This window comes from Garra rufa, chromosome 9, assembly GCF_049309525.1.
Source record: "Garra rufa chromosome 9, GarRuf1.0, whole genome shotgun sequence".
Taxonomy (NCBI): Eukaryota; Metazoa; Chordata; class Actinopteri; order Cypriniformes; family Cyprinidae; genus Garra; species Garra rufa.
In genome coordinates, this window is record NC_133369.1 from 11,306,285 (window position 1) to 11,332,541 (window position 26,257).

Here is a 26,257-nt window from a genome sequence, read left to right on the forward strand (position 1 = left end):
TTCTTTCTTTATGCCAGAATATTGTGTTTGCAAGCAGACTGGCACAAAATCAAGAGCTGACGCTGGAATTATGAACTTGAGCAAAAATAGATGGCCAAAGCCAGTGTTTGCATTTGTTCTTTTGACACTACAACAATTCTTATGGTGTTACCATGTCTGTTATTTTAAGTATTATATCATGGACTACTGAAAACGGTGTAGGATTTACTTCTAAACAGTTATCACTCAGAAATTGCCAGTAAATTTCAGTTTAAGGTTAAACTGTTTACATAGGTCAAAAGTTTACATACACCTTGCAGAATCTGCAAAAAGGTTAACTATTTTACCAAAATAAGAGGGATCATACAAAATGCATGTTATTTTTAATTTAGTACTGACCTGAATGAGATATTTCATATAAAAAAAATGTTTACATATAGTCCACAAGTGAAAATATTCTTTATACTGTGTTGTTACCTGAATGGTCCACAGCTGTTTTTTAGTTTAGTGATAGTTATTCATGAGTCCCTTGTTTGTCCTGAATAGTTAAACTGCCTGCTGTTCTTCAGAAAAGTCCTTTAGGTCCCACAAATTCTTTGGTTTTTCAGCATTTTTGTGTATTTTAACCCTTTCCAACAATGACTGTATGATTTTGAGATCCATCTTTTCACACTGAGGACAACTGAGGGACTCATTCGCAACTATTACAGAAGGTTCAAACGCTCACTGATGCTTCAGAAGAAAACATGATGCATTAAGAGGCGGGTGTGAAAACTTTGAATTTGAAGATCAGGGTAAATGAAACTTGTTTTGCCTTCAGGGCTGGGACATGTAAGTAGCTTCTGAAGGGCAGTACTAAATGAAAAAAAAAATATGCACACATCTTCATTCTGTTCAAAAGTTTTCACCCCTGGCTCTAATAGTTGCATATGAGTCAGTTGCAGTCAGAATCAGTTGTCCTCAGTGTGAAAAGATTGATATCAAAATCATATAATCATTGTTGGGAAGGGTTCAAATACAAACTTTGAGAATTTGGCCTTGCTATGATATTTGTAGTTTCCCCAAGACCAAAGCAGACACTCGTTACATAATCTGAGGTCATTTTTATTTATTTATATTTTGTTTCACCACATTTTCTGTACGCAAGTGTCAAACATTTGAAGATGGCTTGTCAAAGTTAATCTTTTAAAAACGTTCCGGTTTATTCTGTTTTGGAACGCTGAACGCTTCCATTGTGAACGCCCCCTGAGTCCACTCGTGCTATCAATCTTGCGTGTGTGTTTTACACTAGATTAATGTGTTGTATGGTGATGAGGAGGGCGGATTCAGTTCTCAGATCAGCTCATTCTCTCTTTCTGTAAACGCAGCTCTCTCTTTCTTTCTCTCTCCCTGTCCCCTGCACAGCGCAGGTTTGTTCCAGTGGAAATATTCGTGTTTCAATGCATCGCTGAAGAATCTGTTCTGTATATTTTCTGCATCAGTTTTGCGTGTGTTATTTGCAAATATGAAAGTTTGGGTCAGTCTGTTGGTGTCCATGTTCGTCTGGTTCGCAGAGAGCGCACAAAAACAAGATGTACCGGGTAATTATTCCATTTTTTTTTTCAAACTTTCATATCTTTCATAATTACTTACACCGACCTCTCTCAGGTAGATATGTTTCCGATATAATGGCCTGTATATTTTAACGTTATAATTTCTCGATTTTTTAATTCTCACTCACATTTTTTTCTGTCTTTAATTCGTATTCACTCTGTTTTGAGAATGTTTGAGAAACGTTCCACCTCGTTAAGTTTTATAAAAGCTCTGAAAAAAAATAAGTCAGGTTATTCCAGGAGACTTTAGTAACTACTAGGCTATAGTAAATACATCAAGATGTTCTTCCAAACCTGTATGACTGACTTCCTTCTGTGGAGTGCGAAAAGGGCAAAAGCATAATAAATGTGTCCAAGGTTATTACTCAGGATTCGATTCAAAACTTTTTTTGTGTGAGTCAGATTTTTTTTTTAAATGAATCAGTTGATTTCATTTCACAAACCTAGTCTGATTTTTCCAAACCTGCATGACTGACTGACTTCTGTGGAGAACAAAAAGGGCAAAAGCATAATAAACGAGACTTAGAATATTACTGGGGATTTGATTTAAAACTTTTTGTGTGTGTGAGTCAGATTTTTTCAGTAAATCTGCTGATTCATTTTACAAACTTAGGTTAGTCTGATTGTTCCGAACCTGTATGACTGACTTTATTCTTTGGAGCACAAAAAGGCCAAAAGTCATAATAAATGTAACCAAGGATACTACTCTGGATTCGATTTAAAACTTTTTTTTTTTGTGAGTCAGATTTTTTTAATGAATCAGTTGATACATTTTCCAAACCTAGTCTGATTTTTCCAAACCTGCATGACTGACTGACTTCTGTGGAGAACAAAAAGTGCAAAAGCATAATAAATGAGACTTAGAATATTACTCGGGATTCGATTTAAAACTTTTGTGTGAGTCAGATTTTTTTCAGTAAATCGGTTGATTCCTTTTACGAACTTAGGCTCGTCTCATTGTTCTGAACCTGTATGACTGACTTTATTCTGTGGAGCACAAAAGGCCAAACGCATAATAAACATGATCAAGGATATTACTCGGTATTCGATTTAAAACTTTTTTTTGGTGAGTCAGATTTTTTTAATGAATCAGTTGATACATTTTTCAAACCTAGTATGATTTTTCCAAACCTGCATGACTGACTGACTTCTGTGGAGAACAAAAAGGCCAAAAGCATAATAAATGTGTCCAAGGATATTATTTGGGATTCGATTCAAAACTTTTTTTTTTTGTGAGTCAGATTTTTTAAATGAATTAGTTGATTAATTTCACAAACATAGTTTGATTGTTCCAAACCTGCAAGACTGACTGACTTCTGTGGAGAACAAAAAGGGCAAAAGCATAATAAATGTGACCAAGGATATTACTTGGGATTCAATTGAAAACTTTTGTGTAAGTCAGATTTTTTTCAATGAATCAGTTGATTCATTTCACAAACCTAGTCTGATTGTTCGAAACCTGCATGACTGACTGACTTCTGTGGAGCACAAAAAGGGCAAGAGCATAATAAATGTGACCAATGATATTACTCAGGATTCGATTTGGAGAATGAGCCTATTTCCAAAAAAAGTGGAGTGTTCCTTTAAGATTAAGATGAACTGGGAGTGGAATGAGCGCTATTAAGAATAATTAAAAATAAATGCCATGGATTACATTAGAGATGGTAAATAAGATAATGACACATAATAGAAAAGATTTCTATTGTAAGATCACTGAGATAAAATAATGGGATTAAATGTTCTTTCATTACTTAAAAAAAAAGACCTTTTGACTTTAAATACCATGCAAGAGTCACATACACTGGTTTTGTGGTGCTTTTATAGCTTTTTTTTTATTGGTCGTTTTGGTTCTTATTAGAGTTTGACAGCTGTGGTCACTATAAACCGCATTGTACAAAAAAAAAGAGTAAAATACTCTGCGAAAATAACAGTATGTGCATTTGGAACAACATGACAGTATTCATTTACTGTTCCATTATTCCTCTCTGTCTCTGTTTCTCTCTCTCAGTGATAGACGTGTTGAGTTTGGAGGATGTGAAGCAGACCGTGGCTGCGGTGGAGAAGGTCTCTTTAGCTCTGAAGACTCTCAGTGATGTGTATGTGATGTCTTCCTTCCGTTTGCCTCCTAAACTGGGTGGAGTTCTGCTGGGTCTCTACAACAAGCAGGATAACAAGAAATACCTGGAGGTTGCAATCATGAGCAAGATCAACAAAGGTAATGACCATGTTTGTTTTTGTTTTGTAACCTATAATCATAATAAACTTGCTTTTTGTCGGAAACAGGTTTCCATTGACATCACTGCGTAGGCTATTGTATAATGTTGACCAACATCCAATAACTTGTTGCTTGTTGTTTCAACCTACTTACATTCAGATTTGGCTCCAGTTTGATATGGAATGCCCACTTTTTAACCATTCAATCATTTTGAACAGTAAGACTTTTAATGTTTTTTTTAAAGAAGTACAGCATAACCAAGAAAATTTAGAAATATTTTTTACTATTTAAAATAGCTGTTTTCTATTTAAATATATTTATTATAAAATGTAATTTATTCATGTCATCAAAGCTACATTTTCAGCATAATTATTCCAGTCTGCAGTGTCACATGATCCTTCAGAAATCATTCTAATATGCTGATTTGCTGTTCAAGAAACATGCAGTATTATTATTATTATTATTATTATTATTATCAATATTTAAAACAGTTGAGAACATTTTCTTCAGGATTCTTTGATGAATAGAAAGATCCAACGATCAGCATTTATCTGAAATAAAAAGCTTTTGTAACATTATACACACATACAAAATTATACCATTCAAATGTTTGGAGTTATAATTTTTGGGGGGGAAAGAAAGCATAGAAATTAATACTTTTATTTAGCAAGCATGCTTTAAATTCAAAAGATCAAAAGTAATGATAAAGACATGTATAATGTTACAAAAGATTTCTATTTCAGATAATTGCTGTTTTTCTATTCATCAAAGAAGCCTGAAAAAATTCTACTTGGCTGTTACATAATAATGTTTTTTGAGCAGCAAATCAGAATATTAGAATGATTTCTGAAGGATCTTGTCACTGCAGTAATGATGCTAAAAATTTAGCTTTGAAATCACAGGAATAAATTATATTTTAAAACATATTCAAATAGAAAACGGTTATTTTAAATAGTAAAACTATTTCAAAATTGTACTGTTTTAGCTGTACAAATAAATACAGGCTTGAGCAGAAGAGACTTCTTTAGAAAACATTAAAAATCTTACTGTTCAAATACTTTTGACTGGAAGTGTACATCACATCAAAGAGATTTCATATGTGGTGTCTAGTCAGAACATCTCTAAAAGGTTTTCGTTTTACTCTAGTTCTGGTCCGGTATGTTCGTGAAGATGGGAAGCTGCACACAGTAAACATGCAGAGCCCAAATCTGGCAGATGGACGGACTCAGTCTGTTATTCTCCGTGTCGGTGGCCTGCGCAGAGAGCACCTGAGCCTCGAACTCTATGTGAACTGTCGTCTGGTTGACTCCGCTCAGAGGCTGCCCCTATTGGTCGCTTTGCCCAGAGATGCAGAGCTGGTGGAGATTCGTAATGGCCACAAGGCATACGCTCGGATGCAGGTGAGACCAACATAATACGATCTTGATGTGACAACACTTGCACTATCAAAAGTTTGGGGTCTGTATGATTTTGTAAAAAAAATTTTATGCCAATACTGCATTTATTTGATCAAAAATTCAGTAAAAACAATGAAATATTTTTTGAGTTTAAAATAAGTGGAATACTTTTTTAATTTAAAAGTTTTTCGTTTTAAAATTTAATTTAGTTCTGTGATGGCAACGTTGGATTTTCAGCATCAATACTTTAGAATGATGTCACATGATCCTTTAGTAGTCATTCTAATATGCGGATTTGGTGCTCAAGAAAAGATGATAAATGTTACAGTTGGGCTGTATAATATTTTTGTGAAAACTGTTATACATTTTTTTTCTTTGATGAATGAAGTTCAAAAGAACAGCATTTATTTGAACTAAAAATAATAATGTATAAGTCTTTACTATTTTGATCAATATAATGCATTCTTGCTAAATAAAAATACTCTTCTTGGCCCTAGAATTTGAATTTTAGACAGTAGTGTGTATTTTTTTTCCCCATGGAAGATAGAAATGTGAGTATGATATGAACTGTGTAAATTTCCTTTTTCAGTTTCACCGAAATAATAAAGCATTTTTAATAAAAAAGAGATTAGATGTTATGATTGTTTAAGAACTGAAATCCAGATATCAGAATATACTACCAAGATTTGTAATGTTTTTTATAGACGTCTCTTCTGCTCAATAAGCTTGCATTTATTTGATACAAAGTACAGCAAAAACGGTAAAATTTTGAAATATTTTTACTATTTAAAATAAATATTTTCTGTTTGAAAATATTTTAAAATGTAATTTATTCCTGTGATTTCACAGCTGAATTTTTAGCATCATTACTCCAGTCACATGATTCTTCAGAAATCATTCTAATATTCTGCTTTGCTGCTCAAAAACATTTATTATTATTATGTTGAAAACAGCTGAGTAGAATATTTTCCAAAAATGTATTTCTTTCAAACAAATGCAGGCTTGGTGAGCAGAAGATACTTTTTTAAAAAAAAACTTTAAAAATCTTGCTGTTCAAAAACTTTTGCCTGAAATTGTATAATATAATCAAATGATTTATCTCCCAGGGAGCAGTGGAGTATATTAAACTGGCACTAGGGGGCACTGTAGCCCAGGCTGGGGCCATTACCGACTGCCCCTTTCAGGGAGACGCCTCTTCATATAACATAGGTTAGCCAACATCACCACAAGATTGTACATGGAGCTTGAATATGTGGTTTTTGGTTGCTTGCAAAACCTTTGTCTGAAATATTTTTGTTTAAACGTTGTTTTTCAGTGAATGGTGAGGTCAATTCTATTCTAGGTGAGTTGACATTGGTGTCATAATATACACTTTTGTTTTTGTTCTGTTTTGTATTTATTGATTTTAATTTGAAGTTATTTGACTCTTTTTGTACAGGTGACCACACTAAAGCTCTGATTGGCCAGCTAATAATCTTTAATCAGATTTTGGGAGAGCTGAGAGAGGACATCAGAGAACAGGTATGAGTGAGTCAGTGTATATTTATATGAGGGAATGTGTTCTGAACATGTTTGATTTATGTGGTTTTGCACTATTTAGGTTAAAGAAATGTCTCTCATCAGGAACGCTATTCTGGAGTGCCAGATGTGTGGTGAGTAGCAGCATCAAGTAGGCAGTATACAGTGCAGGGTCGGAAATTAAAGAGGAATGCCAGCAAAATAAACGAAAATTCTCCATAAATTCAAGACAAAGGGGCAAAAATAAACAACGTATTACGACTGTTGCGACTAAAATGAAATGTGAAAATGAATGAAAAGTGTCAATTCATTATATGAATTATTATATGAATTACAATGGCATTATATTTGGATTCGCTAACACTGCATCAGATTGCTTTTACGCACTGTTTTTTGCACTGTTGAGCCTTATAACCAATCAAATTTCTGGTGAATTTAGGAGTGCATTGGCCAGTCAGAGGAACTTAGATTAGTCATCGCTGAAAACGCCAGAGCTGTTGTTAAGTGCGCATGCTTGCAAATAAATTTGATGTAAATATAAGATTAATTTTGTAGTTTCAGTGATTATCACAGGAGTTATTGCATAACTTGTGCTAGACTTGGCTAACATCATGGACGGCATGTTTGTCTGTGAAGCCAGAAAGTGATGCACCCAAAACGAAGCAAAAACATTTTATATTGTTTTCTGTATCGCTATTAAAGGAGTAGTTCACTTTCAGAACAAAAATGTACAGATAATGTACTCACCCCCTTGTCATCCAAGATGTTCATGTCTTTCTTTCTTCAGTCGTAAAGAAATGGTGTTTTATTGAGGAAAACATTTCAGGATTTCTCTTCATATAATGGACTTCTAAGTTTGAACTTCCAAAATGCAGTTTAAATGCAGTTTCAAAGGGTTCTAAATGATCCCAGCCGAGGAAGAAGGGTCTTATCTAGCAAAATGATCGATTATTTTCTAAAAACATTTACAATTTATATACTTTTTAATCTCAAATGCTTGTCTTGCCAAGCTAGACAAGACAAGCATTTGAGGTTAAAAAGTATATAAATTGTATTTTATTTTTCTAAATAACCCATAGTTTTGATAAGACCCTTTCTTCTTCGGCTGTGATCGTTTAGAGCCCTTTGAAGCTGCATTTTGTAAGTTCAAACTCGGGGGCACCATAGAAGCCCATTATATGGAGAGAAATCCTGAAATGTTTTTCTAAAAAACATAATTTGAAGAATGAAGAAAGAAAAACATGAACATCTTGGATGACAAGGGGGTGAGTACATTATCTGAAAATGTTTGTTCTGAAAGTGAACTACTCCTTTAATAATCATCATTACAATATAAAGAGCAATAATCTACAATAATGATTTTTGTCATAATATTGCAGGCGTATAAAGTTTAAAATATTGATTAAAGTTATTGGGTAAATTTAAGTAGGCCTATTTGACATTAAAGACAAGATAATATGGTTTTTATAATAATAAGGTGATTCTAAAATGGCCCTCACAAATGTAATAACTGGAAATAAACGCAAATAATGCCCCTTAACAGAGAAATTTATTTCTGACCATGATACAGTGTATACTATGTATGCAAGAAGCAGTATGCTAGTATTGTATTACAAATATAGCCAGACAGAGGCTTTAGATTCTTGTGTATGTATAATTTGCATGAAATTAGATTTCTTGAGCTAAGTGATGATAATATGACTCTTTGTTTTGAAGGATTTCATGAGCCGCGTTCACGCTGTCAGCCCAACCCCTGCTTTAAGGGTGTGGCCTGCATGGAGACGTTCGATTTCCCAGGGTACCGCTGTGGCCCCTGTCCGGAGGGCATGACAGGGAACGGCACACACTGTCAGGATGTAGATGAGGTGGGTGAAGGCTTTTAGCGCTGGTTTTATCTTCTTTTTGGTCTAGAAACTGCTGTGACTGTTTATGTGTTCCAAAGAGTCTTGAATAAAAGTGCCTTTATTTTTTATTCATGAGTGTTGGTTTGTTAAGCCTGTTTCATATTAGCTTGTCTCTCCCCATCAGTGTGCAGAGGCTCAGCCGTGTTATACACCAGGTGCGTGTATCAACACAGCAAAAGGTTTCACCTGTGAGCCCTGCCCAGCCGGACTGTGGGGTCCTCCTCTCTCTGGGTTCGGTTTGGAATTTGCTAAGAGTCACCGCCAGGTACAGTGCACTTATTTGATCAGAGATACAGTTATTTGTATACAGTAATACAGTAATTTGAAATAACTAAATAATATATGATGCAAAGTTGAATTTTCAGCATCATTAATCCAGTCTTCAGTGTCACATGACCTTCAGAAATCATTCTAATGTGCTGATTTGCAGTTCAAGAAACATTTCTGGTTATTATCAATGTTAAAGACAGTTGAGCTGCTTAATAATTTAGTTGGAAACTGCTGTGGCTTTTTTTTAAGGATTCTTTGAAGTTCAAAAGAACAGCATTATATATATTTGTACTTTTACTTTTCGTAAATTTAATTCTCTGAAATTTGTTATATATTTTCAAAACGAAAAAAAAATCTGTTCTTATTACAAAAATGCATTTTATACAGGGTTCCCCAGGGATTTGTTAATCTAAAAAAAAAAAAGAAAAATTCAAGGCCCTGGAAAGTTTTTGGAAATGAACATACATGTATTTGAAAGTGCTTGAATTTATTTTATATAATAAGTGTTCTGGAAAAAATTCCATATTATTCCCTCAGATCCGCTAATGTGTTATTTCACCAACACTTTGTGGCCTATGCATACTAGTTTTCTTTAATTACATTTAGGGCTATTCGTGGTAAATAGATTTTCCTTGTGGTAATTTTGAGTGGCTCAGTAGCGTGATATGCGGTATTATTAGCGTCGCATCTTGTCATTACTTTCTGTTTTTGATTCGTTTAGAAGTATTTGGTCCATGTTGCGTTCAAATTTTATTCAAACCGCACCAGAGTTCAAATGGCAGCGTTCACACTTACTCAAATGAACCGCACTAACTGAGCGATTGCACCAGAGTTTGTTTTAATCGAACCAAACATAACAAGTGTAAACACACCCTAAGGGTGCGGACCAAACAACCGTACTGAGACCCAGCTGAAGAGGTGGTCTCGGTCCGGTTCCAAACGAACTCTGGTATGGTTGAATGAATGACCTTAAGCACACAAATGTGGTTTTGTTAACAGTTTCTGGTTCACTTGCAAAAAGGGCAGTGTCCAGACCAAAGCAAGTGAACTAGCGGACTTTCCTGGTGTGAATACACCATAAGTCCTTGAATTTTAAGGGTATTGGACCTGGAAAGTCCTTGAAAGGTCTTTGAATTTGAAGTAACCAAGATGTGGGAACCCTATTTCTAGGTTAATTTGGAGTGCAAGTGTCAATAATTCATCATTTTAGCCAGATATTTGACAAGATGGAAGCAGCTGGAGTATCAAAAAATAGCAAACTGTTAAAGTATTAAGACACAGCAAACTGGTAAAACATGAAGCAACAGATGTTTTTGAATGACGTCCAATGAATTTGTTTCAGGAATGCTCTGATCTCGATGAATGTGTTGATTTGGTCAACGCCTGCACACCCAACTCAGTCTGCATCAACACCATTGTAAGTATGAGTCAGAAAAACTTTTTCTTTGAAATCACACAAAGTGTATGTTAATGTTTTTTAACTTCTTCTCCCTTCTTTTAGGGAGGATATCGATGCGGCCAGTGCAAGGTTGGATATGTTGGGAATCAGACAGTTGGATGTTTCCCTCGGAAATCGTGTGCTTCGCTCAGTTTCAACCCATGTGACACTAACGCTCACTGCATCATTCAGCGGAACGGTGACGTCACCTGCGCTGTATGTCTACACATACATTGTTTTTTAACTAGATTCAATGTGTAAAGATTTTAGAGACAAACAGTTTGTCACACAATCACATCTAATCGAAATAACTCTTAATGTGACAGTTCAACCAAATATGAAAATTCTTGAGTTATTCATGCATATGTTGTTCCCAATATATATGATTTTCTTTCTTCTGTGGAACATAAAAGAAGAAAAGAGAAGTTTTGGTTACCATTGACTTATACTGTATTGACAAAAAACACTGTTTGGTTACCAGCTTCTTCAAAATATCTTCTTTCAATTTCCACAGAGGAAAAATAGTGAAACAGGTTTTAGTGCTGGGCGATTTGTTGTTTTAAATGGTTACGCAGATGGTATGAATTGTGCGTAATGAACAAGTGGCTAAGCAACGTAGACAGCATGAATTAAGGAGATCCCTAACTGCATACACTTCTGACTAATGGTTGGAGAATTATTTATAACACACAACTAATTCTTGTAAACAGCCGCTAACAGAAGCCAGAGACGTTAAAGACAAATGCAAGAGGAGAAAATCAAGACAGAGCAAGCTCACTGTTCACAGTGTGTGAAATATTGGAAATCATACAGTTGAGGTCAAAAGTTTACATACACCTGGCAGAATCTGCAAAATGTTAATTATTTTACTATAATAAGAGGGATCATACAAAATGCATGTTGTTTTTTTATTTAGTCCTGACCTGAATAAGATATTTCACATAAAAGACATTTACATACAGTCCACAAGAGAAAATAATAGTTGAATTTATAAAAATCACCCTGTTCAAAACTTTACATACTCTTGATTCTTACTAAATACTCTGTTGTTAGCCGAATGATCCACAGCCATTTTTTAGTTTAGTGATAGTTGTTCATGAGTCACTTGTTTGTCCTGAACAGTTAAACTGCCCACTGTGCTGTTCTTTCCAACAATGACTGTATGATATTGAGATACATCTTTTCACACTCAAGACAACCGAGGGACTCATATGCAGCTATTACAGAAGGTTCAAACGCTCACTGATGCTTCAAAAGGAAAAACGATGCATTAAGAGCCAGGGGTATAAACTTTTGAACAGAATATAGATTTATACATTTTTCTTATTTTGCCAAAATATCTTTTTTTTTCCATTTAGTACTGCCCTTCTGTTCACCAGAAGACAAAACAAGTTACATTTACCCTGATCTTCAAATTTAAAAAGTTTACACCCCTGGCTCTTAATGCATTGTGAGTTCCTCAGTTGTCCTCAGTGTGAAAAGATGGATCTCAAAATCATACAGTCATTGTTGGAAAGGGTTCAAATACACAAAAATGCTGAAAAACCAAAGAATCTGTGGGACCTGAAGGATTTTACTGAAGAACAGCAGGCAGTTTAACTGTTCAGGACAAACAAGGGACTCATTAACAATTGTGACTAAGCTACAAAAAACACAGCTGTGGATCATTCAGGTAACAACACAGTATTAAGAATCAAGTGTGTGTAAACTTTTGAACGGGGTGATTTTTTACTAATTCAACTATTATTTTCTCTTGTGGACTATTTGCAAACATTTTTTATGTGAAATATCAAAAATAACATGCATTTTTGTATGATCCCTCTTATTTTGGTAAAATAATTAACATTTTGCAGATTCTGCAAGGTGTATGTAAACTTTTGACCTCAACTATAAAAATTGAATTGGGAGTGGGGCTTTATCTCTAAAGGGAACTGACTGTCATCTGAAAAGTTTAGGTGATATTTTCCTTTCATCTTACCACCGTATAATGCATATTAACATAGTATTTAAAAGCACTGCACTGCTTTGTTTACAGCCTTAACCAAGGAAACACTGTATTGCTGCTGTTCCATAAGCACCACCTGCTGTCAGAGAGTGAATTTGCGTTCAAAAACTGATCATGCTACATCTTTGTTTGGATCATAATTAAAATGCAGCGGTTCTGCAACTGTTTCATGCATTCTTATTCATATAAAGGCACATATACATGATAAACCGCCAGAATAAAAAACCTGATATAGATTTTTGGTCAAACTACCCAGCACTAACAGGTTTTCAACAAGATAGGGTGAGTTAATGATGACATTGAAGAAATTTGGTTGAACTATCCCGTTAATGTACAATTATGTGGAGCAGGATTTTGAACCAATGAGGTTTCACTATAGGCAGGGCTGCTGAGAGCAAAGTGGTATAAACCAAATAACTGACAAGATGCCCTGTCACTTATAACTTTATCATGGTTGGTTAGGACCAAAAAAAAATGTCTAAGTTGTCTGATAAACTTCTGTTTGGTTCTCTTAGTGTAATGTCGGATGGGCCGGTAATGGTCACACCTGTGGGAAGGACACGGATATTGACGGTTATCCGGATCGCTCCTTGCCCTGCATGGACAACAACAAGCACTGCAAACAGGTCTGAAACTCTTTTTACCCACAATCTCTCCTTCTGCACATACTTATACTGTATAAACATTCACTGAAATGATGTGACTCTTTATAATTAATAGGAAACCTTATTCTATTTATTCTGATGGTTTATAGACTTGATTTTTTCCAGTTCAAGTACGATTGTTCATACATCTTGTACCTTTCAAGCAAATTAAGCTATTCATTCTAGATGAGGTAATACGTTTACATAGTCCAAGTTTGTTTTTGCATTTGTTTGGACTGTCATATGATAAATTCACTGTAGCTTGCAGTCCCAGAACTTTTCCCATGTCTGAACACAGGATTGTATGCAGCTCTTGCTTCAAGTGTTACACTAGGGATGTTCATAATCTGTGTTTTCCAGGACAACTGCATCTTCACACCCAACTCCGGTCAGGAAGATGCTGATAATGATGGGATTGGAGACCAGTGTGATGAGGATGCAGATGGAGACGGAATAAAGAACGTAGAGGTGTGTTTATGGTCCATCCGAACAATGTGTATATTAAAAATAATATAATAAACTAATAAATGTAATATAATATAAGTGTAGAATATAATCAACTACTTTTTTTTTTTCAGGATAACTGTCGGTTGGTTTCCAATAAAGATCAGCAGAACTCTGACACTGATTCGTTCGGTGACGCGTGTGATAACTGTCCCACCGTTCCCAACATTGACCAGAAAGACACTGACAATAATGGGGAGGGAGACGCTTGCGATGAGGACATCGATGGAGACGGTAAAGGCCATTCAGCTTGATGAATTGATCTGCTTTGTGTGCCTGCAACATCATCCTTTGTGTATGTGATGTGTGTGGATGTTTTGCAGGAATCCAGAACGTGCTAGATAACTGTCCTAAAGTGCCCAACCCAATGCAGACAGATCGGGACCGAGACGGAGTGGGGGATGCGTGTGACAGCTGTCCTGAGATCAGCAACCCCATGCAGGTACTGAATCACATTTTAGTTTATATTAAACGTTGTTTTACTTTATATTCTTTCTTGGTGAACTTCTTTTTATTTGCTCATTCTAATGTCATTCCAAACCAAACCTTGTGACTTTCTTTGTTTTGTGGGAAATATAAGAGGGCCGTATTTGATTTGAGAGCTTAAATTTTGGTTTGTTCCTTATACAAAGCTATTATACAGCTTTAGATATTTCACACATTTCATATGGACTACTTTTATGGTACTTTTTGTTGCTTTTTTGTCATATTAAAGCTTGATAGCACCTGTCCCCATTCACTTTCCAGTGCTATTCTTAATATTTTATTTTTAATAATAGTAAAACAATTATTAGTAGTACAATTATAGTACAATATAATATTAAATAATATAGTATTAATAGTACAATTCTTCATTTGTTTTCCCCAAAACAAGGTCATACAGGTTTGAATGTATAACCTGTGTAATAGTATTATTGTGACCCTGGACCACAAAACCAGTTAGTAGCACAGGTATATTTTATAGTCAAAAATACATTGTATGGGTCAAAGTTATCTATTTTTCTTTTATGCCAAAAATCAAATATTAAATAAATGTTCATGTTCCATAAAGATATTTTGTAAATTTTCTACCGTAAATATATCAGAACTTAATTTTTGAATAGTAATATGCATTGCAAAGAACTTCATTTGGACAACTTTAAAGGTGATTTTCTCAATATTTAGATTTTTTGCACCCTCAGATTCCAGATTTTCAAATAGTTGTATCTTAGGCTGAATATTGTCCTATCCTAACAAACCATACATCAGTGGAAAGCTCAATTAAAAAAAAAACATGACCCTTATGGCTGGTTTTGTGGTCCAGAGTCACATTTATATACTATGATAGTTTTTATTAATATATTAATAATTTCAAACCTTTTTATATATATATTGCATTTTCATTTTACTTTGTTTATTAATAATTTTTTTAAATGCTTTTTTTTAATACTACTATTTTGGTTGAATTTATTTATTTTTTTCAGTTTAGTTTTAGTTTTGGATTTATTTCCAGTTAGTAATTTTTAGTGCTTCAACTTATACTTGTTTCAATTAGTTGCCATGGTTAATATTTGTATTTTATTTATTTCAGTTTTACAATAATAATAATTTTTGTTTTAGTTAACAATAATAACGAAACATTTTGTTGACTATTTGTTAAAGGGAACTAACTCTGTAAAAAATAATTTGAGTATCTGAGAAACAGCTAGCTCTTGCTTTTGCAGTGAATGGTGTTTTTTAAATATATATATCATTTTATGTAATTAATTGTATGAATAATAAACTTAATTACTACTATTGCAGACAGATGTAGACAATGACTTAGTCGGGGATGTCTGTGACACCAATCAAGACACGTGAGTAAACGCATCTCAAATGTAAATTTAAACATATAAATCACATTGACTCATTAAAGGGGAAGTTGAAGTTCACTTCCAGAATGAAAATGTCCTGATAATTAACTCAACCAAGAACTTCAGTTGCAAAGAAATTAGGTTTTTTGAGGAAAACATTCCAGGATTTCTCTCCATATAATGGACTTTAATGGTGGCCAACAGGTTGAAGGTCCAAATTGCAGTTTCAATGCAGCTTCAAAGGGCTCTACACGATCCCAGCCAAGGAATAAGGATCTTATTTAGTGAAACAATCTGTAATAAAAAAAAAAAAAATACAATTCTGTACTTTTTAACCACAAATGCTTGTCTTGCACTAGCTATGTGTGAGGTCGAGCTAGTGCAAGATGAGCATTTGTAGTTAAAAGCATATAAATTTGTATTTTTCTTAGAAAATGACAGATCGTTTCACTAGATAAGACCCTTATTCCTCAGCTGGGGTTGTGCAAAGCTCGTTGAAGCTGCATTGAAACTCTTCAACCCGTTGGCCACCATTGGCACCCACTAAATGGAGAAAATTCCTCAAATGTTTTCCTCAAAAACCTTATCTTCTTTTCGACTGAAGAAAGAAAGACATGAACATCTTGGATGATGTGGGGGTGAGTAAATTATCAGAAAATTCTCATTCGGAAGTGAACTTCTCCTTTACTTGCATATGGTAAGACTGCGGCCATCTAGTGTCTCATAGTTGCTCATATAGTTTTTCATCTCAGACACACAGTTCAGCTCATAGTATTTAATATTGTGTGTTTCAGTGATGGAGACGGACACCAGGACACTCGAGACAACTGCCCAGACATTCCAAACAGCTCTCAACTCGACTCTGACAACGACGGAATCGGAGATGACTGTGATGAGGACGACGATAACGACGGGGTCCCGGACAATCACGCCATCAATGGCTTCGGCCCTGATAACTGCAGACTCATTCCCAACCCCAACCAAAAAGACTCAGACGGTAAGAGCATTCATATCCACTAATGGCTAATAATCTTCCTTAATACTGACTTATGTTATTCCTTTCTTTCTTGTTGTTTAGGTAACGGTGTCGGTGATGTATGTGAGAATGACTTTGACAATGATGCAGTGCTGGATTTGATTGACGTGTGTCCAGAAAGTGCTGAAGTCACACTTACAGATTTCAGAGCCTATCAGACAGTCATTCTGGATCCGGAGGGTGACGCCCAGATCGACCCCAACTGGGTGGTGCTCAATCAGGTACAGCATCATGGGATTCCTGCTCTCACTGACACGGGTTTATCATGTTGCAGTACTCCTTTTTTCCCAGAGATTAAATTTTACAGTAACACTTTACAATAACATGTAATTTGTTAACATTAGTTAATGTATTAACTAACATGAATGATTAATGATCAATACATTTATTACAGTATTTGTTAATATTTGTTAATGTTAGTTAATCAAAATACAGTCATTCATTGTTTGTTCATGTTAGTTCAATGTGCATTAACTCCCTTAAAGGAGTAGTTCACTTTCAGAACCACAATTTACAGATAATTTACTCACCCACTTGTCATCCAAGATATTTTTGTCTTTTTTTCTTCAGTCGTCAAGAAATTATATATTTTTTTAGATAAACATATCTGGAAATTTCTCCATATAATGGACTTAAATGGTGCCCCGATTTTTGAATCTTGAAGCCGTTTAAATGCAGCTTCAAATGGCTGTAAACGATCCCAGCTGACGAAGAAGGGTCTTGTCTACCGAAACGTTCGGTCATTTTCTTAGAAAAATATATTTTTACATACCTTTTAAGCACTGAAACTCGTCCAGCACTAGGGCTTGTAGCGCGCGTTCCCGACTTTACGTACTGCGTAGGGATGCTCATATTGACCGTTTAACCGTTAACCGACAGTAAGAATTTTAACCGATTATTACTATCAGTTAAACGGTTCAAAAGGGTTTTTTTTTTCTATTCTTTTTTTTTTTTTTACGTTTGCTGCATGGTGAAAGAAATAATGCTATTTGTAAGTTATCTGTTTACTCACGCGCGCGTGTCGACACGTGCAGTGTGGCTGTACAGACATATTTCGCTTCACCTATATGCAACTCAATGGCAAGTGGCGTTATTGGGTTATTAGAGAGTGAATCCGTGAGTGAATGTATTCAAATTCTGAATGAATTATAGTCTAGAAAGTGCGCAATAGGCGCTCCCGTTACAATCACTGGAAATCACTCATCCTAGAGTAGTTCATCGCAATCTCATAAAGTTATTAAAAAGTAATAAAATAACCTTTACACTGCACAATTAATCTCTTATTTATATAATGCCAACACTTTCTTTGTTTTAATAAGAGAGTTCGCGAAAGTGTAGAAATCAGCAAAACTGAAACCGGCACTTTGGTTGGTGAGTGGATTGTAACATAGCCTCCTCTGATTGGCCACAGTGATAATCAAATCAACATACATGTCTGTGATTGGCTATTTCTGAACGCTGTAAAACACGCGCTTCTCCACACGCATATGACAGTGGATGGAAGTCCCGAACCGCAAATTGAAGGGGTTTTTGTGATGGTGTTTTTTTTTCGCGAATCTAAGAGTTAACAGGCAGCGGTCCTGCCTATCCGTACAGCATGTTTGTGGACATGTTAAAAACTAGGCACACTGAGGTATTGGCTGGCCTGCTATATATTTTTATGTCAGACGAGAAGAATAAGAACGGTACAGTTCTTCAAAGCGCATAAAAGGATTCAGTGTGTTTTAGTTTTGTCATCTTAATTAGGTAGTTATTTAATTTATTTTAATTGATTTTCTCTGTTCTCAGAAGCGCTGCTGATGCGTGATAATTTAAGTATATGTCAATACAGTTTTTGTTGTTGCTCTGTATGCTGCTGTTTGCACGTAAAAATAAAACATTTGCTTGTATTTTTAATGTATCATCACTTACTCGTGCATTCTATTTTTATTTTAAACTAATTTATTATTCTAATTTTATCAGTTAACGGTTAATGTTCGGATAACGAGCAGCGGTTGTCGGTCAGGAAAATTAACCGAAATGAGCATCCCTAGTACTGCGTCCACCGTGCTCTGCAACGCAGCGAATGCTTGAAGCAGTCCCATCTCCTGACTCGCCGATTGTTTGTAACAGTGGAACAGATGTGGTCCAGTCGTGACAGCACTGAGATTCCTGCTCCGCTGGAAATGGCTGGCATTTTCCACACTTGCACCACCATCTCGTCTCGTTTGAACGCGGTCTGCCCGAGGCTTGTGTCGCCGCCGCGGCTGTCGCAGTTTTCTCTCTCTGACAGAGTTCATCGTCTGTGTATTCCGGCTCAAAAAGGTAGGAAACGGTGAAAAACTCCATCTCATGTGCTCCTCCAGCTTCAAAGTCGTCCGACATCGTTGTACTTTATGTTGTAACTTGTTGCTAAAGATTATTTGATTGCGTTGCACTTCTCTCTTCTCAAGTTCGCTTTGTAAACACTGGGTCTGTAGTTTCGCATACGTCACGCGTGACCTTTCGACGTGAGTACGTAAAGTCGGGAACGCGCACTACAAACCCTAGTGCTAGACGTGTTTCATTGCTTAAAAGGTATATAAAAATATATTTTTCTAAGAAAATGACCGAACGTTTCGGTAGACAAGACCCTTCTTCGTCGGCTGGGATTGTTTACAGCCATTTGAAGCTGCATTTAAACTGCATTTAAACGGCATTTTGAAGATTCAAAAATCGGGGCACCATTTAAGTCTATTATATGGAGAAATTTCCAGAAATGTTTATCTCAAAAAACATAATTTCTTGACGACTGAAGAAAAAAAGACATAAACATCTTAGATGACAAGTGGATGAGTAAATTATCTGTAAATTGTTGTTCTGAAAGTGAACTACTCCTTTAACTGTCACTCCCATTTTTGAACAGAGACGTTAAAATGAAGAATTCAAACTTAAATTTTTATAATTCATGAACGAAAACATTTTGTAATATGATTTTGATGTACATTTTCCATGTTAATGCAATGTCTGATTTTAAAATGGCTTTCAAATGATTAATTTTGAGATTTTAAGTTTTCAACTGATATATAATTTCTTATGATTTCTAAAGTGTGGCAACGAGGAAGTCTGTTTGTAACAGAGGTGAAGTAGATTTTTGAGGTGCACTCTTGTCATAAATTAATCTATTATTTTTCCTACATCATTTGTAAAATATCTGTTTAGGAGCCTTAGACCTTTCCAACAATATAAAGTTTGTCATGATTAGATTGAGATTTATTTGTAAAATGCTGAAGTAAACTTGGGCGTCCCACAGAGGGGATGGTGACAGTTAAGGGGTTTTAACTAATAATAAAAAAACTTGTGATTTTAATAATGCATTAGTAAATGCTGAAATTAACATTAACTAAGATTAATAATTGCTGTAAAAGTGTTGTTCATTCTTAGTTCACGTTAACTAATGTTAACTAATGAACCTTGATGTTTGGGTTCCTTCTGACTTCAAGTATGAATAAAACATAGTCCGTAATGTTCACAGCGCCCTATTTTACATAAAAAATATGTGTAAAAGATTAATAAAATAAGAATACTACTCTCCAAAGAAATACAAAGTAAACATTACAATCTAAATCATATTTTTTTGCTTACTGAAGCGTTTAATTTAAGTTTTTTTCTCAAATGATGCATAAGAGGCTCATATTTAAAGGCAGAGTAAAAACCTCCATTTAGATTTTGCATACCTCCTCACAAACATTAAGAAATTTTTGCCATTATAAGATAAAGGTTAAAAATGGAAGTTTAATAAAGTCCATGATCCATGATGTCATGAATATTTAAAAATCTGTAATTTTCTGTACTGTTTTAGGTGCTTGTATTAATACAGATGATTTTGTGTTTTAGGGTATGGAGATTGTTCAAACCATGAACAGCGACCCAGGCTTGGCAGTGGGTGAGTTTGGTTTCAGATTTTCAGATTTCAGGAGCACAGCGGACTCTCAAACGCAAACTGTAAATTGCTTCTCCACAGGTTACACTGCGTTTAACGGTGTGGACTTTGAGGGAACATTTCACGTTAACACAGTGACTGACGACGACTATGCCGGCTTCATCTTCGGCTATCAGGATTCGTCTAGTTTCTATGTGGTGATGTGGAAGCAGACCGAACAGACGTACTGGCAGTCAATCCCATTCAGGGCCATGGCTGAACCTGGTCTGCAGCTCAAGGTGCAAATGTGGCTAAATTGCTTTGATTCATAGAAATATATTGGCTTGCTAATGTCCATATGAGCTTTTGGGGAGTAAGACTTTAAAACTTTGTGTTTGTGTAGGCAGTGAAGTCTCGTACAGGTCCTGGTGAGTTCCTTCGTAATGCTCTTTGGCACACGGGGGACACGGATGGAGAGGTGAAACTGCTCTGGAAAGACCCACGAAATGTCGGCTGGCAAGATAAAACCTCATACAGGTGGCAGCTTAGCCATCGGCCACAGGTCGGCTACATCAGGTGAGACCTCCAACATAATGTACAGTCCAAAAGTTTGCAGTCAGTTAAATTTTTTAAAATAAATTCAGAATTTTATTCAGCAAGGATACATTAAATTGATCACTAAAGATGTTTATAATGTTACAAATGTTTTATATTTCAAATAAATGCTGTGGTATTGAACTTTTTATTCAACAAAGGACCCTAAAAAATAAAAAGTAAACCGCATAACTACTTGTTAACATATTAAAATGATTTCTGAAAGATCATGTGACACTGACTGGAGTGATGGTTATTTAAGTTGTAACCACAGTTATTTAGATAACTAAGTAGTAAAATCATAAAAAAGCATCTTAAAATAAAATAAGCATTAAAGGTCCCATATTGTCAAAATCGAAATTTCCTGGCTTTTTTCATGATAACTGAGGTCTAGGGGCCATGTAACAACCATATAAGTTTCAAAACAGTCAATACACAGTAAACTGCACACAGCCTGCTTAAAGTAGCTGTTCATTTTCACGAGCCACTGTGACTTCCGCAAAGATGTGACGTCCGATCTACTCAGTCACCGCCTTCAGTCACCACCCCGAGCACCAATCACGTCCCACCCTCCTTTTGTCAAACCCAGACACTATCCTGTCCATAACATTGCTAAGCAACAACAACACGAAAAGTCGAGAAAACCCTGTTCAGTCGATAGATGTCGAAACTACATCATTGCACAGGCTTCAGAACAACGTGAATATAAGAGACCAGAGGCACGTCAACTTCAGCCTCTTTCACACAGCCATTCCGGTAAATACACGGATAATGTGTCCCATGATTTGTTCCGGAGTTGTTAGATTTGGTTCATTCAGTTGTTTTCCGGAATCTGTGCGTGCTTTACACACAACCTATAAAGACATGTGACATTTGGATGTGAGGTGTAATGCGATGCGTATGTTTCACTAAACTGAAACTAACCTGAACAAACTGTGCTTCAGCGCTGATAGTGCGGAGCTGGTTCTGCCCGATCGCCGCTTCATTCCACTTTGCACGTATTTTTTTGTTGTGAAGAGTCGCATGATAACGTGCATCATCACTACAACACTGCCTTTATGGTTCTGGCTTTTGTTCACACAGCGCTCGTTCCCGTAATTTTCCAGAATCAGCGCGCATTGTGAAAGGGGCTTTACTAAAACAACAGTTATGTAGCTTACTGCATTCGGTGTTTGAAAAAGAAAAAACATTAATGATCATTCTGAAATATCCTGTTGAGTATCAGCAGGCTAGGCTCTCTCTATGGCTCTGGGCTCGGCTAAAGCATACATGACCGTAGTTAACTGTGGTTGGCCTGGCTGTGCGTCACTCAGAAAACAACAGGCCAATCAGAAGAGAGGCTCGTGAATATTAATTAGATGGGCCAAAATCGACCTGTTTTTGACAGAGCTCCTAAAAAAGGAGCTGTAAAAATATATTGAGATGGATTTTGGCACTTATACCGCAAATATATATTCTTAAGGACATCAACAACTAAAATAAACCTCCAGAAATGTGTACAATATGGGACCTTTAAAAAAATATTTTAACTTCATGTACTAAAATAACAAAAACTGAAAATTCAGATTTTTGATTTTGCAAATATTTATTCTGAAGAAAGATAGACATGTATAGTGATGAAAGCCAAATGTATTAAACGTCATGGATAAATATTTACTGAGTAATCCACTATTTTGTAGAGTGGGGTCAAAATGGCAATTTTCACCTGAGATTCAGAGTCAAATTACAGGGAGGTAAAAATGACTTGCAGAAAGATGGCAGCATCATACTGTTATTTTTACACAGAGATTGGTAGGTCTGTTAGTAAAATCTGTTGACTCTAGCAATCTTTGTTGCATTATGTGCTAATGGTGACCATTCAAAAATAGGGAAACAGCACTTTTCTGTTTTTCTGTTCAGTTTTTTCTCCAAAGTTTGCATGCCTGTAACTCAAGAAGTATTGAAGATATCTTAATGCCCTTTTAGATATTAGGTCTTAACAGACTTTCCTTTTGGTGTCAATTTCAATGGTCAGAAATTAAATATGGGTCAGTTTGCAAAAATATGATACTTCTTTTCTTTTAAAGAGGAATATCTGAAGAACAAATAATGTTGAAACTAGAGATGTGTCTTGTTTCCTTCTGTCAAAACAACTTAGCATACCACTCTGGGTGCCATAAATATTATTTTTCGAATGTTTGTGTGCCTATAACTCAAGAAGTATTAAAGATATTGCAATATGATTTTAGATTCTGGTTTTTAATAAACTTTTATTTTGGAATCTTCATTTTCAAGGCCCTACATCAGTCAGTCCCAGAGATATGGGGATCTCAATGAGGCTCCATGTCCAGATTGTTGAATATTACCCATTTTCAGTGGTCGAAAACCAAATGTTGGTCACTTTGTATACAGCTGATACTTAGTTATTTAAAGAACAATGTCTGAAAAAGAAATAATGTTGAAATTAGAATTGTATCTTGTTTCTCTATCAAAACATTTGCATGCAGCAAACCTGTCTGAGTGCTAAAAGTGCACTGAAATGGTCAAGTTGAGGCACATTACCTTGCTTTCAGTAGTCTATTCATAAGATTCTAAATTTTAATCTGTTTCAGGTATATGGTATATTTGTAAGAAGGGATTTTGTTCATCTCCCAGAACAAAAATTTACAGATAATGTACTCACCCTCTTGTCATCCAAGATGTTCATGTCTTTCTTTCTTCAGTCGTAAAGAAATTGTTTCTTGAGGAAAACATTTCAGGATTTTTTTCCATCTTATTTTCTCCCTCAACTTCAAAAATCATTTCAAAGTCATCTTACATTGCTGCAGAAGTAAAAAAAGAAAAGAAAAAAAAGGTAAAACAGCGATGTAGGGCGATTTTGAAGTTGAGGGAAAAAATAAGATGGGAGTTTTTTCGACATACCCTGTCTTAAACTGGAGTTCAGGCAGAGCTAAACAAGACGAGCGTTTAAGGTTAAAAAGTATAAATTGTAATAAAAAAAAAAAAAACATCGTTTCGCTAGATAAGACCCTTCACTGTAAAAAGTTTTCACCAGTTTTAACTTAAAAACTTAAGTTTAGCAGCTGCCTTAAAATCTTAAGTTAAATCAACTTACGTCATTTCAACTCACAAGTTAAACCAACTCATTTTATTGTAATAAGTTAAAATGACTTGTAGTTTTAAGCTGATTTAACTTAAAATTTTAAGGCAGCTGCTGAACTTAGGTTTTTAAGTTGAATCTGGTGAAAACTTTTTACAGTGTTCTTCCTCGACCAGGATCGGTTACAACCGCATTTGGGATCATTTGAAGCCACATTTAAACTGCATTTTGGAAGTTCAAACTCGGGGGACCATAGAAGTCCGCTATATGGACAAAAATTCTGAAATATTTTCTTTAAAAAAGGTCTTCACGACTGAAGAAAGAAAGACATGAACATCTCGGATGACAAGGGGGTGAGTACATTATCTGTAAATTTTTGTTCTGGAAGTGAACTTCTCCTTTGAACATGCAGTAATGTAACATGCAAAATGTATATTCAGTAAATATTCATTTATGACATTTAAATATGGCTTTCATCACTATACATGTTTATCATTCTTCAGAAAAAAAGTATTAGCAAAATCAAACATTTGAGCCGGGAACGTTTTTGAAGTCTGATTGATTTGACACGGAATGACCCTAAAATCTTTTTAATGGTGGTGTAAATTACTATAAACACCATCATTTTTACACTTTTTTTTTTTAGAAAATATTTTCATTAACTGCATGCCAAAAATGTTATCCATTTTAAAGTATATTCAAACTGCTATATTCCTTTAGTAACTGTAAAAATGTAAGGTGCTCACCCCTGCTAAAACAACTTTTTTTTGTCCGTGGGATTGTGGGTCACCTTTATCATCACAAGAGGGCGCAATACCAGACTCGGTCATTGGCTGCACTGGCAGCTGATGGAAGCTTGTGCTGGTATACTGGAGAGAGGGTGGGGTGGGGGGGGGGGTGACTAGTTATCCTTAAAATTTCTTCTCAATTGCCCCCTCCTCTTGCCCCCCTCACACCCCTGAGACTCTGTTGAGTGGTTGGGCCCCCTGGCCGCCCATTGTTGTGGTTGCCATGCCAATGAAATCCTTGGCAAGAATTTTCTTGGTGCCTGTTCATATGCAGATCCAACGGAAACTACTGTAGTGGACGGCCCGTTAAAGAAAGAGAGAGAACGGACCGCAGAGGACAGTTAAACATGTATTGTGTATGATTTCCTGTGCTGCGTAATTTCTTGGCATTGTGTTGTAAATCAGACACTCCTTGCCAAAGGAATGACGAATGATGCTCAAAAAGGTCATAACAGAAATTGTCTACAGTAGTTTCTCATTTGATGGTTAAGCAGTTCTAAAGCTTTTAATCTTTGATTTTTCATGATTATTACAGAACTCTTTAGAATAGATCTAGTATTCCAAAGTTTCTAGTAGTTATAAATACCTACAGGAAGAAAGAGAGCTGTGTGGAGCTCAATATGTGTGTGTGTACACGTGTATGCACAGTTTTGTGAGACAATGTGTAGCTGAGGCTTTGTAAGGGCCCTTTCAAACACACACACATAAACACACCTGCTTTGTATTCAGTGAGAGGAGTGAATAGAGCACTGGACTTCAGTACGAGCGCACACGCTCACGCTGGATTGTGCTGCAGACATGCTCCACTCATACATAATGCAATTTAGGTCCGGCCTGCCGCTAAATCAAATCAGATCTCATTTATTATCAGGTAATTAGAGGGCGAGCAGGTGGAGTTTAGTAGCGGCCTGTAAGATAAAACAGCTCTCGGATTCATTCAGACTGAATGTTCTAGAACAACGGTTCTTAACCAACGCAATATGCAAATAATAAAATTCAACTAAACTTATAAGTGTTTGTTTAGGATAGTAAAATAAAAAGGGGTTTAAATGGCAGGAGAAAATATAAAATACTTTAGTGCAAATTAATTTTTCACTTGGTATAAGATGTATTGTAATATTTTCTACATTTTAGTTAGTTCATTGTAATACACACTACCAGTCAAAAGTTTTTGAACAGTAAGGTTTTTTTTGTTTTTAAAGAAGTCTTCTGCTCACCAATCCTGCATTTATTTGATTCAAAGTACAGCAAAAACTGTAAAAATTTGAAATATTTTTACTATTTAAAATAACTGTTTTCTAGTTGAATATATTTTAAAATGTAATTTATTCCTGTGATTAAAGCTAAATTTTCAGAATCAATACCCCAGTCCTCAGTGTCACATGATCCTTCAGAAATCATTCTAATATGCTGATTTGCTGCTCAAGAAACATTTATTATTATTATTATCATCAATATTTAAAACAGTTGAATACATTTTTTAAGAATTATTTGATAATTAGAAAGATCCAAAGATCAGCATTTATCTGAAATAAAAATCTTTTTGTAACACTATACCATTCAAAAGCTTCGAGTCGTTTTT

At 35.4% G+C, this 26,257-nt stretch overlaps 1 protein-coding gene across 1 annotated transcript in view; it reads left to right on the forward strand.

The window, feature by feature from the left end:
• Positions 1-1,303: 1,303 nt before the first annotated feature.
• thbs3a (thrombospondin 3a) overlaps positions 1,304-26,257 on the forward strand; it is a 27,054-nt gene continuing 2,100 nt past the window's right edge. Inside the window, exons 1-21 of the mRNA XM_073846611.1 lie at positions 1,304-1,559; positions 3,580-3,786; positions 4,933-5,186; positions 6,290-6,392; positions 6,499-6,525; positions 6,622-6,704; positions 6,784-6,835; positions 8,418-8,566; positions 8,730-8,870; positions 10,218-10,292; positions 10,377-10,529; positions 12,834-12,944; positions 13,323-13,430; positions 13,541-13,700; positions 13,790-13,908; positions 15,249-15,301; positions 16,093-16,295; positions 16,377-16,555; positions 20,190-20,238; positions 20,317-20,513; positions 20,618-20,790. Of these exons, the coding sequence (XP_073702712.1) occupies positions 1,484-1,559; positions 3,580-3,786; positions 4,933-5,186; positions 6,290-6,392; positions 6,499-6,525; positions 6,622-6,704; positions 6,784-6,835; positions 8,418-8,566; positions 8,730-8,870; positions 10,218-10,292; positions 10,377-10,529; positions 12,834-12,944; positions 13,323-13,430; positions 13,541-13,700; positions 13,790-13,908; positions 15,249-15,301; positions 16,093-16,295; positions 16,377-16,555; positions 20,190-20,238; positions 20,317-20,513; positions 20,618-20,790 (2,672 nt within the window). The 5' untranslated portion in view covers positions 1,304-1,483. The remainder of the gene's footprint in view (positions 1,560-3,579; positions 3,787-4,932; positions 5,187-6,289; positions 6,393-6,498; positions 6,526-6,621; positions 6,705-6,783; positions 6,836-8,417; positions 8,567-8,729; positions 8,871-10,217; positions 10,293-10,376; positions 10,530-12,833; positions 12,945-13,322; positions 13,431-13,540; positions 13,701-13,789; positions 13,909-15,248; positions 15,302-16,092; positions 16,296-16,376; positions 16,556-20,189; positions 20,239-20,316; positions 20,514-20,617; positions 20,791-26,257) is intronic.